General features: G+C 40.9%; 2 protein-coding genes across 2 annotated transcripts; one reads left to right on the top strand and one right to left on the bottom strand.

Annotated features, from left to right (window-relative positions):
- Positions 1-8,622: 8,622 nt before the first annotated feature.
- LOC147474382 (uncharacterized) lies at positions 8,623-9,156 on the bottom strand. The gene has a single exon (XM_086583622.1). It carries the CDS (start codon positions 9,154-9,156, stop codon positions 8,623-8,625), a length of 534 nt encoding a protein of 177 aa, XP_086439748.1.
- Positions 9,157-17,244: 8,088 nt separating this feature from the next.
- Positions 17,245-17,736, top strand: LOC147474381 (uncharacterized). Its single transcript, XM_086583619.1, has one exon. The coding sequence runs from the start codon at positions 17,245-17,247 to the stop codon at positions 17,734-17,736; it is 492 nt and encodes a 163-aa protein (XP_086439745.1).
- The last annotated feature ends 908 nt before the right edge of the window (positions 17,737-18,644 follow it).

Genomic DNA, 18,644 nt, shown 5'->3' with positions numbered 1-18,644 from the left:
TTGAAATGAACGAACCACACAATTGGTGGGTCTCATGATTTCAACCCTAACCCAATTCGTGAACTGGGTACAGAATACAGGTAAACAACCGTGCATGATGCGGCAAACCAAAATAGGCATCAGAAGATACTTATGCCTCATGTTATAGGCTCTCTTTAGACTAGCCACTAAAACTTTGGGAATGTCATATGGCGACGTCCCTCAGCTAAAGCAAGGAAAATGTCACCAGCGGTACTATTTGCAGAAGTAAACTGCCACTCCCCTAAAATATTCATCAGGATGAATAACATGGTGGTGCCTACATTCAGGGACATGCTACTAAGGGCTATGTTATATCGCCCTTGGTCCATTACAGAAACCCCCCTCCCTCATAATACTCGTGGAAATACGCATAGTCGTAGAGGTATGCATTATCAGTCATATATCCCCACATGTTTGTAGGATCAGGCAAAGGCAATCCTGAAACCAACATTACCAAAGACTTACTGAATTCTAGTGGTGTGTCATCAACTACAACGGAGAGTTTTTGTTCTCCATCAGGTTGACAAAAGAAATTAACATTATTGTAGAAATATGCAGTAAGCTGAGGTGAATACGAGTCGTCACTGCTTACCAGTAGATGCCACCAGCCTAACTGCACGATCCTCTCGCGGAACGATCCTCCATAGGTCTCACTTCCTAACAAGTCTTCGAAAGACTGCTCAGGTATGACTGTAGGAGATGTCATCACAATAAATACTCTCACGAAATGTTTAAAACAACCCTGGAAAACCTGACAAAAAATCAGAAAATTAAAGTGGTTGAGAAGGTCAGGGCGCGGGGTGCTCTCTGAATTTGCCTTGGTAGGGCGCAGGATGCGCTCGTGCCTTGACTGATTTCCAGACAACATAGCGCGGGGTGCACTCTAAACTGGCCTTGGTTGGGCACAAGGTGCGCTCGTGCCTTGACTGATTTCCAGACCTCCGTGTACTCTGAGCAGGATGAAGTGAAAAACAAAAGGAAAAATTTAGAGGTTCAAGGTGAGAGATGCAAGTAAGATGTGTGGGTTCTGAGTGTAGAATAAATCAAGTATATATAGGGTTTTAGTTTCTAAAACGAATCAACAAGATGTCAAAAAATTTTAAGGCAATTGCCGGAAACAAAATATTTCCAAAACCTAAAATGGAAACAACCCAGATTCATTATTCCAAAACAAACCTAATATCTTTTAGATTGAATTTAGAATAACAACTTCCTAACTCATTGAAATTTCATCCTACCACAATATCTAATCCTAGCCAACCCAATATTGGCAACATTCTCAACCAACTTATTGCAAAATAACTTCTAAAATGGTGGATCAGATAAAAGCAATGCTAAAAATAATAATACCACCCCCAAACAATTCGGGAAGGTGGGATTTACGCAAAAATCATCACATGCTTAGACCCAATTTAAATAAAAATAAAAATTCAAATAACAATTAACTACAAAATTTAAATTTAACTACTGAATTTAACAACTTAACATCCAATCTACTAAAAATACTAAAAACAACATTAAAACAACAAATTTCCTAAACTACTAGCCATGAGATGAAGATGGGCCTGAGCCATCCGTCCTTCGGCAACGACACTCATGCCTCACAGACTCTTCTTAGGAAGAACCCCCTATGGATAGCATGCGTTCTAGAATTTCCACTCGGAACCGGTCCGATTTTTGCAAATGAGATATGAAAACGATCAGGAGAGAATTTCCAATCCAATGATCTATAAAACACTCTATTCTAACCGTGGTTGACATATAAAAAGGTGGAAAATGCCTTGAAGCGCGTGAATGACGTAAGTTATGTGAACAAATGAAATTTAAATTCATAGATAATGTCAACCCGAATCAAAATACGATTAAACGGCATAAGCAACAAAAATGGAAAGTTGAACAATCAAGGATGGAAAAACCAACACCCCACCCCGAAACAAATTTTTTAGAACAAAGTTTAGAAAATTTGTTTTAAACGTGGGCCTTTTAAAGTCAGATTCCCGAGACTTGCTAGATTACTATTTTTATGGTTTTGACATTTTTTACTTTTTATGAATACGGATTAATATAAAGAAAAAAATAAACAGTAAGGACGTAAGTCACTCCATAGATAAACATGACTCAAAAATTGAGAAAACATGTGAAAGTGGAAAATGTGAATTACGTTAAACGTGGACTTAGGATCTGGTACTTACAGCCACACACTCTATAGGGAGGCCCCGGTTACCTGAATAGTGCACTTACCCATATATGGAATTGAAAGGAAGTACATCAAGAATAAAATAAGACGTTTATAGTCAGACACTCGAGACTTTAACAAATAACTAGATATATATACATACCCTGCAGTTTGCCATATATCAACAATCGAAATAGTTGTAGATCTTGCCATAAATAATTTTCAGATAAAACACATGCAAACACTATCAAGCACCATGATTTCCCATGACGTGGCATAACAGAATGAGAGAGAATACTGATGAATCTAGAATCTAGCCTAGCATGCAAAGTCTTCTTGATTTTCCAACGAAAGGGTGGGCAAGTGAAAGATTGTGAGAAAATAGATGGTTGTGGAAGATATGGTAGATATGGATGAATTGTAGAAATAAAAAATGGAAGAAATGAGAGAGTGGTTTTATCATAACATTCATTGGTGGAGTGGGTTGGTATAATCACACAACTGAAAAATGAAAGTACTTGGTGGCTCTGTAGGTAGTAATTTCGTACTATGAGAATTTAGAAAATCATGAAGCACAGGAGAAACGAGAGGGTCAAGTGCAAACTCAAAGTTTCTTTGAAAAGGTGGAGGGTAGGGAACATCGATGGAAGGTGAATGAGTGACAAGATAATGTGAAGTGGGTGAATGGTGTTCAGCTAGAGCTCTCAGGTCTATATCATTAGAAGTTTTTAGATATGCAAGACATTCTTCAATAGGTGAATTAGAAGAATCACTGGGATATTGAGTGAAAAATTATTCTTCTGTCATGGTGTCAATGTTTGAACTTCTGAAGGAAAGAAATTGGTGCATCTGATTATCATGAAACGTGTTGTCGAAATAATCTTGAGCTAAGCTCTTGATCATGCTAACCTCTCCATTGACAGTCGTATTTGGGAACTGTTTCGTCGTTTTAAAAATATTTACTTCAACAGAAAGATGACCAAAGGACATGGACATCGAACCATCGTGACAATTTATAAGCGCGTTGGCAGTTGCCAAGAAGGAACGCCCTAAGATGATCGGAACAGAGTCGTTAGCGACTTCTGTATCGAGGATAACAAAATCAGCAGGATAGTAGAAATCTTGAACCTTAACAATCATATTTTCAACCACACCCTTAGGATACTTAATAGACCTATCCGCTAATTGAAACGTCATTTTAGCAGGCTGCATCTCCTGTAGACCTATTTGTTTGTATAGATAATACGGGAGTAAGTTAACACTCGCCCCTAAGTCTAATAAAGAGGTCGTCGTGTGGGAATCTCCTAAGGTGCATTGTACAGTAGGACGACCAGGGTCCTTGTACTTAACAATTCCATTATGTTCGGATAAAGTTGGAAACTGTTCAGTTAAAAAGGCGTATTTAGGAATATTTGTCTTACGCCTAGTAGTGCACAACTCTTTAAGAAACATAGCATGGTGAGGTAACTTTTTAATCGCTTAAAAAAAGGGTAGGTTTATCATTAGATTTTTGAAAACTTCCCTAGTCTCATCGAAATTTGTATCCTTATTTAACAATGTTAATCTCTGGGGAAATAGTGGTTTCTCTTTATATTTAGCGTATGGATCAACAGGATGTCTAACCTTGGCTTTCTATTTCTTAGTTTGTGGTTTAACTGGTACCTCTACAGGGGTAGGATCTTCAGTTTCTATTTCGGTATCTAGTTCAATATTCGGTGTAGGGACTACTGGTGGGGTAACTACAGGCATAGTTATGGCGTTATCAATAACTCTGCCAGAATGGAGAGTGGTGATGGCATTTAGCTCACCTACGTTTGCACTTTCCTTACTAGTATTACCGTTTATCTCAAAGGCTGTGTTTGTTGTTTTAGGGTTAGGTATCGCTTGACCTAGAAACACACCTTTGGGTTGTATTTTCTCTTGGGTTAATTGCTACAAGAAAAGTTTGATGGATTGTAAAATCTGTTATTGGGTTTGCATAAAGGCGTTGAAACAATCCGGTTGTGGAGGACTGTTTGTTACAGGTTGTGTGACAGGAACTATGTCACGTTGATTATTAACAGGTGGGTTGTGATAGTTATGATTAACCGGACGATACCTCTATTAGCATTATAATTATTATTGTTATAATTATTATAATTCCCCTGACCTTGTCCTTGTCCTTGTCGTGGTAGAGTTTGGTTGTATTGTTTGCTGGCCTAATATTTTGATTATTATACCCTGGAGGTGTAACTTATTGATTATTTCTCCAACTGAAATTGGGATATTGTCTCTAAGGGGCATTAGGAATATGATAGCTATTAATTGAGCAAATATTATCTAGTTGTGATGTTTGTTGTTCATAGGCGAGAGGACAATAGGAGTTGGGATGCTCAGGACTCAAACATAAATTACATGGATTGGAGTTGACATTCATGACGGGGATAGGCTTTTGTTGAATAGAAATAGCTTCTACCTTTCTAGTTAGAGATTCGATTAAAGTTTTAAGCTCAGGATCGGGTTTAATCTCAAACATACCGGCGGCCTTAACTGTTGAAGAACTAGCGGAGTGGGGGATATCGTCACTACCCCCCAGTTATTATTACGCTTTGTTTGATCTTCTAAAAACTTATAAGCCTCTGAGGCTCCTTTACTGAGGAAACTACCCCTATTCATTATGTCAAGGACCTCTTTATGGTGGTGTAACAGTCCCTTGAAAAAGGCACGAACTAACGTGTCGTTCGCAAGGTTATAATGTGGACACTCTATAAGAAGGTCAGTGAAACGATTCCAAGCCTCTAAAAGGATTCATGAGGATTCTATCGGAAAAAATGAATCTTGGAAAGCATTTCATCTGTCTTCAGTGGTGGGTAAAAATGTTCCATAAATAGTTGAACAAGTTTGGCCTATGAGTCCACAGAATTAGGCGCTTGGGCAGTTAACCAATACGCCGCCTTGTCGGCTATGGTGAAAGGAAACACCCTCAATTTAATTTGTTCCGCACCAACCGTAGGGTGATGGAATGTGGTAAGGACTTGTTCAATCCTACGCATATGCTGATAAGGTTTTTCATGGTCTAACCTATGAAAAACGGGTAACAAATTAAATATATTTGGTGGGATTCGGAAATCTCCCACTTGGTTTGCAAGAACGATGCAAGATTTTGGGCTATCATTCAAGGCTTTGTAAAAGTCAGAGAGATGAGACTCTCTTTCTTCAGCCATTATATCAGGTGTAGTGTGTGATATACCAGATAGAAGTGTAGTGAGTGGTATACTAGATAGGCGTGTGTGTTGACGTTGACATTTGGTTACGTTAGGCGTTTTTCTTTGACATGACCTTAATCTCATGCAAGGCTAAGTCCAATCTTAAAGAAACAGGACAATACTCAAAACAATCCTGATATGCTAGTATAAGAACTCCTCTGACAGAAGATTCGAGGAGTGGAAGAAAGAAGTACCTGAATGCCTCCTTGCTTTGCATATGAATAGCGTCTTGTATACGCTAGCTCAGTGTATTTAACAAGTTAGAAATACTGAATAACTTGAAGAAATGGAAGTTTGTACTAACCTATGGAAATCGGGGTGTTTAGAAGAGGGCGCGGGGCTAAGGAGATAAGTCTTTTTCTCCTATATCAAGGAGACAAGATCCACAAATTCGTGCATAGGCTAAGGAGCCATGTTTTGGGCTAGAAAATCGAGCCCAAAACCTCATTACTTCAGCCACAACGGGGTTTTCAGCTGGATTTGACTTCCACAGCCTTTTCATCCACTTTTGCTCCTCTAATTGGGTCAAGGCTTAGACCAATTGGAAATCTCTTTCCAAGCCGGTTGTTTTGACATAAGGTAAGCCCAATTCCGAGGTCTGAGTCCAAAGATATGGCCTTCGGAAGTTCTACTGACTTTTGTGCGTTGTTTCTGCTCGCGTTGACTTTGACCGGGCATTAAAAAGGTTTTTTCTCCTTGAATCTTGGCCTTTTATCATAGACTTCTTAGCAACCAACCCTTGCTCCTTTATCTCGCAAAATTGGCGCATTTCTGCACAAATTCGACTCCATTGCCTGAAAAAATAAGAACACGATAACAGTAATAACTCTTACTTATTAATCATATAATTGGTCTAAAAGTAATATTGTTAAGGGGTTAAAACTATAGTTTTGGGCTCTTATTAGCTCCCACAGTCCCCCTCATGAATCTCCCTGAAGACCTCTTGCGCCTGCTGGGACCCCAAACATTTCAACAATGGTCCGCTGATGTTTCGTCTATACAGGTCCCCATCCAGCAAAGTGTATCTTTAGGATACCTGTTCCATTCTCCTTCTTTCTCGTTTGTCCTCGATCTTTATCCCTAACAAAAAATTCTTTATGGGTTTTATCCACCTTGGCTCTTCCTCAGTGGCAGCCCAAACCCCTTCATTCTCGGAGGTACTTGGCTTGCTCAGCACCCTTACCTTAATTGATCAGCTTTCGGACCCAAGAAGAACCGTAACAACATATGCCAATGCGTCAGTATATCTATTTTCTCCGCGGCCTAGGTGAGCGAATCTGATCTTAACAAACTTGCTAGCCTTTATCTGTAATACTTCCAGATACTTCGCCATCATGGGGCATCGGGCAGCAAATTCTCTATTCATTTGACATATCATTAAGTTGGAATCAGAATAAACTATTAGTTCTCTCATACCCAGGTTGGCGGCCAATTCCAACCCAGCTATCACCACTTCATACTCTGATTCATTGTTCGAAGCCGCGAACCCCAACTTCATCGACAACCCTAGACGATTATTCTCTAGCATAACTAATACCACTCTGATTCCATTCCCTATATCAGTAGCAGACCCATCTGCAAAAACCCTCCATCCGTTCCTCATATCCCAAGGGTCTAAAGGGTCATGGCTGGCGTCTCCCTCTCGTTCCATAATCATCTCTTCCCCCCAAGTAGGGTCCTCGGCGGGGAACTCTGCCATAGCTTGTGTCGTTTCACCGTCCTGATCTGGTACTCAATGTCATACGCACTCAGCGCCACTGCCCATTTCAACATTCTCCTAGATTTGTCAGCCTTCAAGGCCTGTTTGAGTGGCAAGTTTGTCACCACGACCACTGAGTGAGCATCGAAGTAAGGTTTCAATTTCAACACTGAGAACACCAAGGCCAATGCAAATTTCTCAATCCTGCTGTATCTGGTTTCTGCATCTAGCATGGTTTTACTCTTAAAGTACACCGGCCTCTCTGCCTTATCCACCACCCTTATCAACACCGAGATGATTGCGTATTTTGACACCTCCAAGTATAGATGCAACTTTTCCCCTTGCCCCAGTCGCGACAGGATCGGGGCCTTTCCTAAATAAACCTTCAACTCTTAGAAAGCTCTCTCGCATGCCTTGGTCCACTGAAAGTCAGCTGTCTTCCTTAAGAGTAGGTACAATGGTCTACACTTGTCTGAGGATTTTGAAATGAACCTATTGAGAGCCGCGATTCTTCCCGCTAACCTCTGAACTTCCTTCACATTCTGTGGTGACTGCATTTCCAACAACGCCCTGATCTGGTCTGGGTTTGCTTTTATTTTGTGGTATGTGACGATGTAACCCAAAAACTTTCCAGATGTCACCCCAAATGTGTACTTTTCAGGGTTCAGCATTAGCTTGTGTTTCCGTAGTATCGAAAATGTTTCCCTCAATCCCTCAAGATGTTCTTCCTCGGTCATGCTCTTTTCTACCATATCATTTATGTAGATTTCCATTCCCCTTCTGATTTTGCTCTCAAACATCTTCTCCTATATTCTCTGAAACATTGTCCCGGTATTCTTTAGTCCAGAAGGCATTCGGGTATAACAGTACACTCCTCCTTCTACTATAAACACAGTCTTTTCCTGGTCTAGCCCGTACATTTCCACTTGATTGTACCCTATTGAGGCATCCACGAATGAGAAAAACTTAAACTTGGCCGTTCGGTCTACCAACTCATCTATCCACGACATTGGGTAGCAATCCTTCGGGCACTTATGGTTGACATCTATGAAATCGACACACATTCTCACTTTCCCATTTTTCTTGGGCACTGTAACTATGTTTGAGAGCCATTCTGTAAACTTGCATTCGCAAATTATTCTGGCTGCTTTCAACCTCTGTACCTCCTCTCTTATTCCTTGCGCATACTGCGGCCTTACCCCTCTCATCTTTTGCATGACGGGTTTGGCACCCTCTCTCATATGCAGCCTATGACACGCAAACTCCGGATCTAATCCTACCAGATCCTCAATTGACCACTCAAAAATGTCACTGTTCTCTATTAACAAGGCAATCAACTTTGCCTTCTAACCCTCTGGTAACTCAGCTCTAACAGATATAAATTTCTCTTCTTCCTCGCTACCTACGTTCACAGTCTCAATCTCATCCATTGTCTTTCCCCCCACAAGTAACTCTTCGACTGAGATCACAGATTGTAGTTGCTATGCCAGGGGCTCGCCCTCCACTTGCATTCCCTTCTCTGGTGCGCGGACCAATTCTCTAACCACCACCTGGTGAATGTTTTGAGCCACGACCTGGTCCCCTCTTATCTCGTACATTCCCCCATTAGTTGGAAAGCGGATCACTTGATAGTAAGTGGATGAAATCGCCTTCATATCGTGAATCCATCTTCTTCCCAAGATCGCATTGTACTGCGAGGTGGTGTCTACTACCATGAAACGAGTGAACACAGTCACCGGTCTCACAGTCACGGGTAGCACCAACTCTCCTATGGGCTCTGTCATGCTGCCGTTGAATCCAAAGAAATTAGTCTGAGGGGGCTTCATCTGCTTCTTTTCGATGCACATTTCCTCCATTGTGCCCCTAAACAACAAATCTACTGAACTTCCACAGTTTATCAATACCTTCTTCACCATGTACTTACCCACTGCTATTTTGATCACCAATGCATCTTCGTAAGGCGAGACTACTGCTTCCAGATCCTTTGGGGTGAACTTTATCCTCCCGTCTCCCATAGCGGCCCTTGGAACTGGTCGTGGAGCACTCAAAACCTCATTTATTTGCTATAAGCTGGCGGTCCTTCTTACTTTGTCCCTGTGAGCATTCCTCCCCAATGTTTCTCCACTAAAGATGACATTGATTGTACCTAGGATCCTGGCCACTGCCGATGCTCTTTCGACTAGGTGTACCTCCTTGATAAACTCCCTTAGCAACCCTTTTTCTATCATTCTCTCAACCAGCCATTGCAACGCGAAACACTCATTGGTTTTGTGATTTCTGATTTGGTGATATGCGCAAAACGGCTTCCCTTCTAATTCCTTAGGCATGCTTCACGGACCTTCGTAGTACTACATCCCTTTTATTAGCGGCAAGATTTCTTCCAAAAGTTTGTTCAAAGGTGTAGACTCTATGTCGCGGTATGGTTTTCTTTCTCGACTGTCCCTCCTAACTTGGTCTCTGCCTTTCTCGGCTTTGTGTGTCTCTTCCCTATAATATCCCCCCTCTCTTATTGCATCCTTGCCTCTGTCCTTTCGGCCATCTTGTCCTACACTCTATACTGATTTCTCTGCCTTCCTAGGTTCCTTGGCATTTCTTTGCAACACGTCCTCATAGCGTATGTACTTCTCGACCTTCAGATACAATGCATGTAACGTAGTGACTTCTATTTTGGATACAGATTCATGGACTCTAGTTCCCTGTTTCAGCCCATGCTGGAAAGCTATGATTGCAGTGTGCTCATCTAGATTTTCCACCCTAAGCGTCTCTTCCTTGAATCTACACAAAAATTCCCTAAGCGTCTCGGCGGATCTTTGTTTGACATTAAAGAGATCCTCGATATCAACTACCCTCCTTTTCTGATGAATGAAATGGTCCACGAATGCCTGTTCCAACTCCTCGAACTTACTTATACTTCGCGACGTTAACCGATAATACCAGTCCGAAGCTCCCCCTTCCAGGCTGGTGGGAAACATCATGCAGCGGAATCCATCATATTTGTTCTCTTGCCACAGCGGCATCTGCTTCCTAAAATGGTGCAAATGGTCCGCAGGATTGCCTTTCCCGCGTATCTCTCAAACCTTGGTTACGTGAACCTCTTAGGTACCTCAGAGTTCCCGACAGAATCTGCTAGCGGATTCTGATTAAGCCCTACCACCACTTTCTTCGCCGCCACTTGACTCTCCCTTTCTGCCACACGATTTGCTTGTCTGTCCTTTTTCAATCATTGCTTGGACCACCTCCAATGTGATACCTTCCCCCAGATCACCTCTTGGTCCCTGAAGTGCTTTTTCATACTGGCCTTCCACCTTACTATTTTCTGGCTTTCCTATCTCCTCCTCTCCTTGTGTGGTTTCTCTTTCTCTTCTCAAACAATCATTCTCATTTCTCAGCCTCACTATCTCCTCCTGCAAGAGTCTGGTTGCTTCCGCCGCTACATCTTGGACTTCCTCTTCCATCTCTTGCCTTTCCACACTCACGGTTTCTTCTCCAACACCCTCCACCCTCACCTTTTTGGGTCTCCCTCTTCCTTTCTTAGCTATTGTTGCCATCCTATAACTTTCCCTTCTTATCACTTGATCGAAGGTTTCCTTGTTCCCCACATACGGCGCCAAATGTGTTAACCAAATTTACACCCTCTTCTCTCTCTCCTCGCTTTTTCTTTTTCTCTTTTTCTCCTCCTCTCTTCTAACCTCTCTGTCTTTTGTATCCTCTAACCGCTCTCCTTTCCCATGATCTTCTTTTTCATCCCACGATCGCTACTTGTCCACCTGTCGCTTTAGATATCGTGGCCTTGCTACAATGCTCCCGTCTCCTGCTTCACTATTCTGCCTCTTTTTTAGTCACTGAAACCCTCCTGGCCCCTATGCCCCTCCGGATTCCACGTTCGTTTAGTGTTTCGCAGACTGGCTCCTATGATCCCTCTCCCTCCTATCTTATGCTGCCTTGGTCCAGGAGACATGTCACCTTGATAGTCATGAATTAGGCTGATACAGCCACCTTTGCCAATCAAGCTAAGTACAACTCAACTGACCAAGCTGAATCGATTTCAAATAGTGTCGTTCACTCCTTTTTCTGCAAAATCAATCTTTCTCTATACGAGCTCCCTATTATCGTTCTCCTTCTTTTACTAGTATCTTTTCTATGTAATTACTGATCCCTGAATCCCCTTTTCATATTGATAACAACTACCTTCCTTTTATCATACTGCCGTCGATTTTGAGTAGTTTAATACCTTTTAATAAAAATTTGATCGGTCACTTCTAAGCTCTGTTATAACCCAACAGTTAGATAGTAGATCAATCCATCAACCCATTTCAATAATTTACCAATCAAACCAATTTAATTGTTTGCGATAAAAAACCATACAGTTTCTATAGCACAATCAATTTGTATCATTGTCGCTCAAACTCCAAAGGTCTACCAAGTAGCCGATCACAAACAAATTCTCATCTCTCCACCTCTCTATAATTCCATGTTGCTTTTTCTGCTCACGGACTTATATCCAAACAATTAAGCCAGATCCATCCCAGAGAGTCAGCTAGTTTTTTGTTTACGTGTCTTGGGACTCGATTTTAAAGATGCGATAGGTAGTACTTATTGTTTTAAACAAGTGGTTTGTGTTTTCATTGTATCTAGAATAAACTAATGGGATTGCAGCTAATCATGATTAGCCTATCAAGGCACGAGCAAAGCAAGATGGCGAAGAAGGTTGTTTATCGATGTTGGTTTGTATTGGAACTCTAAGATATTGGTGGATTCTTTCCTTGCAGACTGGGTTATGAGATAGTTGCATGATGAGATACTATCATGCGAGCTAGAGAAGGAAGATGAGAAGGCATTGGAAGGCCTATTTAAAACCACCTTCACTGTTTCGTCATCATCCTAAAACCAAAAACGCTATATCTATCACAATCTCCATGGCCAGTTCCAAAGATAAACCCACCCTTAATCAAGCCCATTCAAACAATATTGAAAATCTTTCTGCTGATTTCGCTCACAAAGTTCGCCTGTCGTATAAATCAGCCCGTACTATTGCTTATTTAGATCTCATGAAAGCAAAACTATTGGAGCACAATAAGCTTAGCATTTTTATTCGAGTTTTAGATGGTAAAATAGTAGCTGGAAATCTGCGAGCTAGATTGGACAAATTGTGGGCACCTTTCAAGATAGTTAAGATGGAGTTCTATAAAACCAAAATCTTTTAAGTCTAGATGGAGAATCAACACCAACTTGAACTTATCATCAAACGACAACCTTGGATTGTGTCGCTGCATATCCTACAGATTGTTCCATGGATGGATACGAAGGAAAGCAAACAACTTGATTTCAACAAGTTCTTCATATGGGTCCAACTATTACATTTTCCTGAGATTTTTCAAGATAGGGAAATAGTTGAGAACAACTTAATTGAATCCGGTTGTTTTGGACCTACTCAGCTGCTGCACTTGGAATTGTATCTAAAACATAATGATTTTGCTGAAATGACAAGAGTCAAAGTTTTGATGAATATTAAGGACCCCATTCCACCTGGTTTCAAACTACCTGAACCAATAAATGGGATAGAATGGATTCAGTTTGCTTATGAGTTTCTACCTATTTTCTGCTTCAGGTGCTGCTTCATATGACATATTCAAGCGACATGTAACTTCAATGATGTGGACTTCTGTGTTAAACCCCAAGTTACATCAACTAGTTTGAAGTTTGAACTCTACAACGCCAAAACCCGCATCTTTTCTAAACCTATTGCTGAACGTCCTGTTCTTGAAACTCAAGTTTCTTTGCAAATAGAACCTCCTAGAGGACATTATCCTTTTCTAATCAAGAATTCTTTTAGTGACGGTGGTATGTATGATGCAACGAAAGGGCCAAATGAAGGTGGTTACACTCATGGTATGCAGGGTAAAGGAAAATGGCCAATGCTAATGGAAATTAACACCCCTGAGTCAAATTTGGGAACTAGTCAGCATTTCAATAGAGAATGGATGCTCAATGACAACCCTGTTAACATAGCAAACTAGTTCCCTTATTCAATGGTTTTCACCACCTAACTCCCTGTACTCCAATTCAACACACTTCCCCATCAAGCTTACTATGATGCATCACAAGTAGAAACTTCTACTAAAAAATAATGCTCCTTTGATTGATCTTACTATACAGGTAGAAGGTGCTTATGGACAACCAAATCAACTTAAAAGATAGGAAGTTAGTCAAGGAAAAGTGGCTGAGGTTGAGGAAACCTATGTCCAAGGTCAGAATGAAGCAGTGGAAAGCCACAATAGGGAAATGGAACAGAGGTGCAAAACTCCTCTAAACATGATCAGGGAGGACCATGAAAACTCCATGTCTTCGAATGGAAATACTTTGTGCCTATCTGGTAGGCGTAAGAGAAGTCAGACGGTGAAGGCAGCTGCCCGCAAACAGCTCCAACCCAAGTCATGAATTTCAAAAGTTGGAACTGTCGAGGGTGTGGTCGGCCTTCGACTTTGGAGGAGCTTAAAAAGAAGATTGTTGTTGTTGGGCCTTTTGTTATTTTGGTAATGGAAACTAAATGTAGTAATGTAAATAAAGCAACTAGTATGATAAGGAGGCTAGGAGATTATGGCTATTTTGTGGATCCAAGTATTGGTCTAGCTGGTGGTATGTGGTTAATATGGGAAAGTTTTGTGACAGTGGAGGTGCTGAACTCAGATAGTTGGTTTATTCACTGTAAGGTTGAATTAATGCTGAATGGGATAAATGAAAGCTTTGTTTTGTCTTGTGTGTATGGGAATCCAAAATTTTCTGTTTGGAAGATACAATGGTCTGTTTTCTCTTTGTTGAAACCTCAGAATGATGTTAAATGGCTGGTGATGGGGGACTTTAATGAAGTTTTAAATCAGGCTGAAAAGCAAGGGGTCGCCCATTTAATTATTTCAAAGCTATGCCTTTTAGGGATATGGTTGCTGGTTGTGAGTTGATCGACTTGGGCTTCATCGGTAACACTTTTATATAGACAAATAAACAAAAAGGGTGTCACAGAATCTGGGAAACGCTTGATAGAAGTTTGGTTAATGCTGCATGGATGTTGAGGTTTGTAAATACCAAAGTTTATCATGAAATGGCTACTAGCTCGAACCATAAGTTTCTGATCATTAAAGTTGATATGTGGTTACAGGATAGTGGCTGCTCAAAACAAGTTCGTTTGGTTTTCGATGTTGATACTGTTGGCTCTCCATCCTTTACCTTATACAACAAACTGAAACACTGTCAGCGAAACTTACAATGGTGGAACAAGCACATTTTTGGACAGTTAGAAAATAGGTTCAAGGATATTCAACAGGAACTTCAGGGCATGCAAGATAGTATTATTGCTTGTGCGGACCCAGTGGATGATTTGATTACGGAAGAACAGAGGTTGAAGCAAGAACATAATGTCTTGCTTGTCTAGCAGGGTACTCATTGGGGACAGAAATCATGTTCCGAGTGGTACAAGTTTGGTGATCTAAATACTAAATTCTTCCACACCATGGTCAAATGTCATCGTCAGAAGTATTTTATTCATAGGATTAGAGATCCTATGGGCATTATACTTACAGAGAGGAAGCAGATTGGTGATCGATTAATGGACTATTTTGCAAATATAATGACTATTTTTGAGCCTTGCCTAAACTCTGAAGTACTAAATATTAAGACACCAGCTCTCTCTCCTGAAGACAATTCTAGTCTTATGAAGCATGTTGATAATGTAGAGATTCTTTTTACTCTTAAGCAACTCCATCCTTTCAAAATTGACAAACCAATCTCCCCAAACAAAAACCACATTATTTGCAAATAAACGGATGGTTATCATGCAATTTTCTTTCAGCAGTTTTGGCACATTGTTGGGTCTCTGGTCTATGATGCAGTAAAAAGATTCTTTAGTCATGAAGCTTTTTCACTTCAATTAAACCATTCTTTCATTGCTCTAATTCTAAAAATACCAAACCCTTCATGTCCTAAACATTTTTGCCCCATCAGCTTAACCAATGTAGTGTACAAGATAATTTCCAAAATCATTGTAAACCGACTGAGACCTATTCTTAAAAGAATCATCAGCCTGTTTCAAACTGCTTTCCTTCCCCAGAGGAGTATACATGATAATGCACTTTTAGCAAATGAGTTCTATCATAAGATTCGAGGGCGTGGCAATAGGAATTCAAAATTTTTTGCTTTGAAGATTGACATGCAGAAGGCATATGATAAAATTGAATGGCCTTTTCTTAAAATGGTGCTTATCAAGTTTGGTTTTCCTATGGATTGGGTCAATCGTATCATGTTTTGTGTTGAAAAGGTGTCCTACTCTATCTTGTTAAATGGTACAGCTCATGGTTTTTTGAAGCCCACATAGGGTCTTCGCCAAGGAGACCCTTTATCTCCGTATCTGTTCATTCTTTCCACCGAGATTTTATCCTTAAATTTTCTGAAGATGCAAAGGGAAGGTTTAATTCATGGTTGCAAGCTGGGGAGGCATTCTGAGCCTGTTTCACATCTCATGTACGCAGATGATCTTTTTGTCTTTGGCAAATATGGTTTCAATGAGCAATATCTTTTGAACAACTTATTGAAAGAATATTGTCGAGTGTCGGGCCAAACAATCAACAGAGGAAAATCATAGATTATTCATCATCCCAAGCTACATCGGAGAATTGTCTATTTTCTTTGAAGATCCTTCCAAATGACTTCCACAAGCTGCATGCCGACATATCTGGGGATACCTAATCTCACTAGTAGAGGCCGCATTCATAAATTTTCTCCTTTACTGCAGCGATTCCAATATAAATTGGCGGGCTAGAAGTCGAAGATTTTATCTAAAGCTGGTAGACTAACTTTTGTCAATTCAGTTTTATCTTTCTTACCGACGCATGCCATGTCTTATGCAATCCTCCCAGCCAAGATCATTGATGATATGGAAGTTATTAGAAGATCTTTTATTTGGGGACACTCTCCAACTGATCGAAAATTGCATTATTTTCCTTGAGGCTGGCTTGTACTGCATAGTCCAATGGAGGACTTGGTGTTAAAGAGTGGTCCTTGCACAATCCATTCTGAACAGTATGCCAGTATACAACATGGGAATCTACAAATGGCCGAGACAAAGCATAAAGGAAAGGGAAAAAGCCATCAGAAACTTCATTTGGTCCGGAAACCCAGCAGTAAGTAGGACTATCACGCTAAAATGGGCGAAAGTGTGCAAGCCAAAGGCGGAAGGGGGTCTAGGTCTTAGACCTCTGAAGGAGTTAAACCTTGCTCTGCTCATGAAATTGGCATGGCAAATGACCACGGCGGACAACCAGTGGTCACAGTATATGGTGCATAAATATAAATTGAAGCACGGCAGGTGGTTGGCTAGCTACAAATGCTCATCTATTTGGAAAGGGCTGAAATGGGCTTTGGAAGAAATGAAAGGGCATATGGGCTGGTCTATTGGCTCAGGTAGCTCCCTAGATGTCTGGAGAGATGCGTGGGCTGGTACAAACTCGGCAATGGACCTGCAACCGCAATTTGACTGGAGTAATCATTCTTCAAAAGTCCGAGACCTGATGGTGAACAATCAATGGAGCTTTCCTGATAGTATGATCAATGTCTTCGCTCGTCTTGATATGGATCTTAACTCTCTACTTCCTCCAAGTACCGAGACTGAGGATAGAAGAATCTGAAACCGGATAAGGAAGGGAAATTCGGTGTCCTCCTCGCTTTTTCGACCAATCGTCGAGAGAGGGGGTCATTGTCCAGTGGGGAAATACCATCTGGAATAGCTATGTGCACCCCAAACAGCTGGGATTGCATGGAAAATATTGCAAAGAATCATTCCGACGGATGATAAGGTGAAGAGCAAAGGCATACCGATTGTTTCCAGATGTGACGGATGCAAAGAAGAGGAGGAGAGTTACGAGCATTTGCTATGGAGCTATCCCATATCGCAAGCACTTTGGGAATGGATTCTTCAAAATTTTCATTTGAATCCGCAATTAGCAACAGGGGAGATAGACATAAAGGGGCTTATCAAAGCTAAAAGGCTCGCAAGCCCTTTGATTAGAGAGTTATGGACTTCGGCAGTTCTAAGTATGCTAGTAGCCATTTGGAAGATGCGAAATTCTCAGAGATACAGCGACTCCAGCTTCAGTGCCGGATATAAAAGGAACCAGGTAAGGAAGGGCATTCATGTTACTAGGCATCTAACCAAGAGTCACATGTACAACACTGCTGCCGATCTAGATATTCTACACTCTTGGGACATCAAATGCAAGCCAAATCCGTTCAATGCAATCCAACAAGTAAGCTGGTATCCACCTGAACAAGGAGAGATTAAAATCAACTGTGATGGATGTTCACTTGGGAATCCGGGACGAGGAGGAGCAAGTTTAACATTCAGAGATTACCAATCCAACTTACTTGGAATTCTGGCACAAGGACTCGGGGTGGTCACCAATTATGAGACAGAAAGCATCACGATTGTACTAGCAGCAGAGAGAGCAATCGCTCATGGCTGGAGGGTAATATGGATTGAAACAAACTCCCAATCGGTTGCTCAGTCTTTTGCAAATGGTGACATTGCATGGAAACTGAAAACTAGATAGGAAAGAGCCACTCAGAACTTGCTCTCCTATAGGATAACATACAGTTGGAGAGAAGCCAACTTCATCTTGGATTCCGCAGAAAGAAAGCATGGGGCGACTTTGGATATGGATGCATCGGAATGGAGTGCATCACGGCCATCTTTTGTACCCAAAATTGAGAGCCCTGATCAGGTGTATTTTCGATTTAGTTAGAGTGCGCTCAGTCCTTTTGTTAGGTGGTAGGAACCCCTCATGTAACCTGTTAACGATTCTTCACCATGTAACCTTATATTTATATTAATATATTCACATTTTGTCTGCAAAAAAAAAGATCTTCAACTCCAAAATTATACTCACTTTGCAAAAAAGGCGTGGGATTTGTTACAACAAAAATCTATATAGGCAACAAAAATGAAGGGTAAATATTTTCCTTCAACAAGTTTCCTCGAAGCAAGAATAAAAAGTTCGGATTCTATCATGTGGAAACAATTATGTACTATGAGGAGGGTGATTCGCGCAGGTGGTATTTGGAATATAGCAACTGGTGCATCTGTTAATGTGTGGGATGATTGTTGGGTTCTAAATTTAGATAATAACATGACGATGCCTTTAAAGCCTTAGGACTGTCCATTGGAGTTGATTGCTGATTTTATCGATTAAGGAAACAGAACATCGAAGTTAGAGTTACTAAGTACTTATTGGCCGGCTGCTTTTGTCAATAGAATTGCTTCAATTCCTCTGTTTCACACAAATGAAACGGATAAATTGGAATGGAAGTGGACCAGTTCAGGATGCTATTCGGTTAAATCGGCATATAATGTGTGCCTTCAATTGGTGAATCATACGAACAATGGCAAGGGGGAGCAGAGTGCTCTGTTTAAGTTTATATGGAAACTAAAGTTACCGTTTAAAATCAGATTTTTCTTGTG

The sequence above is a fragment of the Coptis chinensis genome, chromosome 9, assembly GCF_015680905.1.
Source record: "Coptis chinensis isolate HL-2020 chromosome 9, ASM1568090v1, whole genome shotgun sequence".
In the NCBI taxonomy this organism is placed as follows: domain Eukaryota; kingdom Viridiplantae; phylum Streptophyta; class Magnoliopsida; order Ranunculales; family Ranunculaceae; genus Coptis; species Coptis chinensis.
The sequence above is the reverse complement of the archived record's forward strand: the minus strand, read 5'-3'. Positions and strand labels throughout refer to the sequence as shown.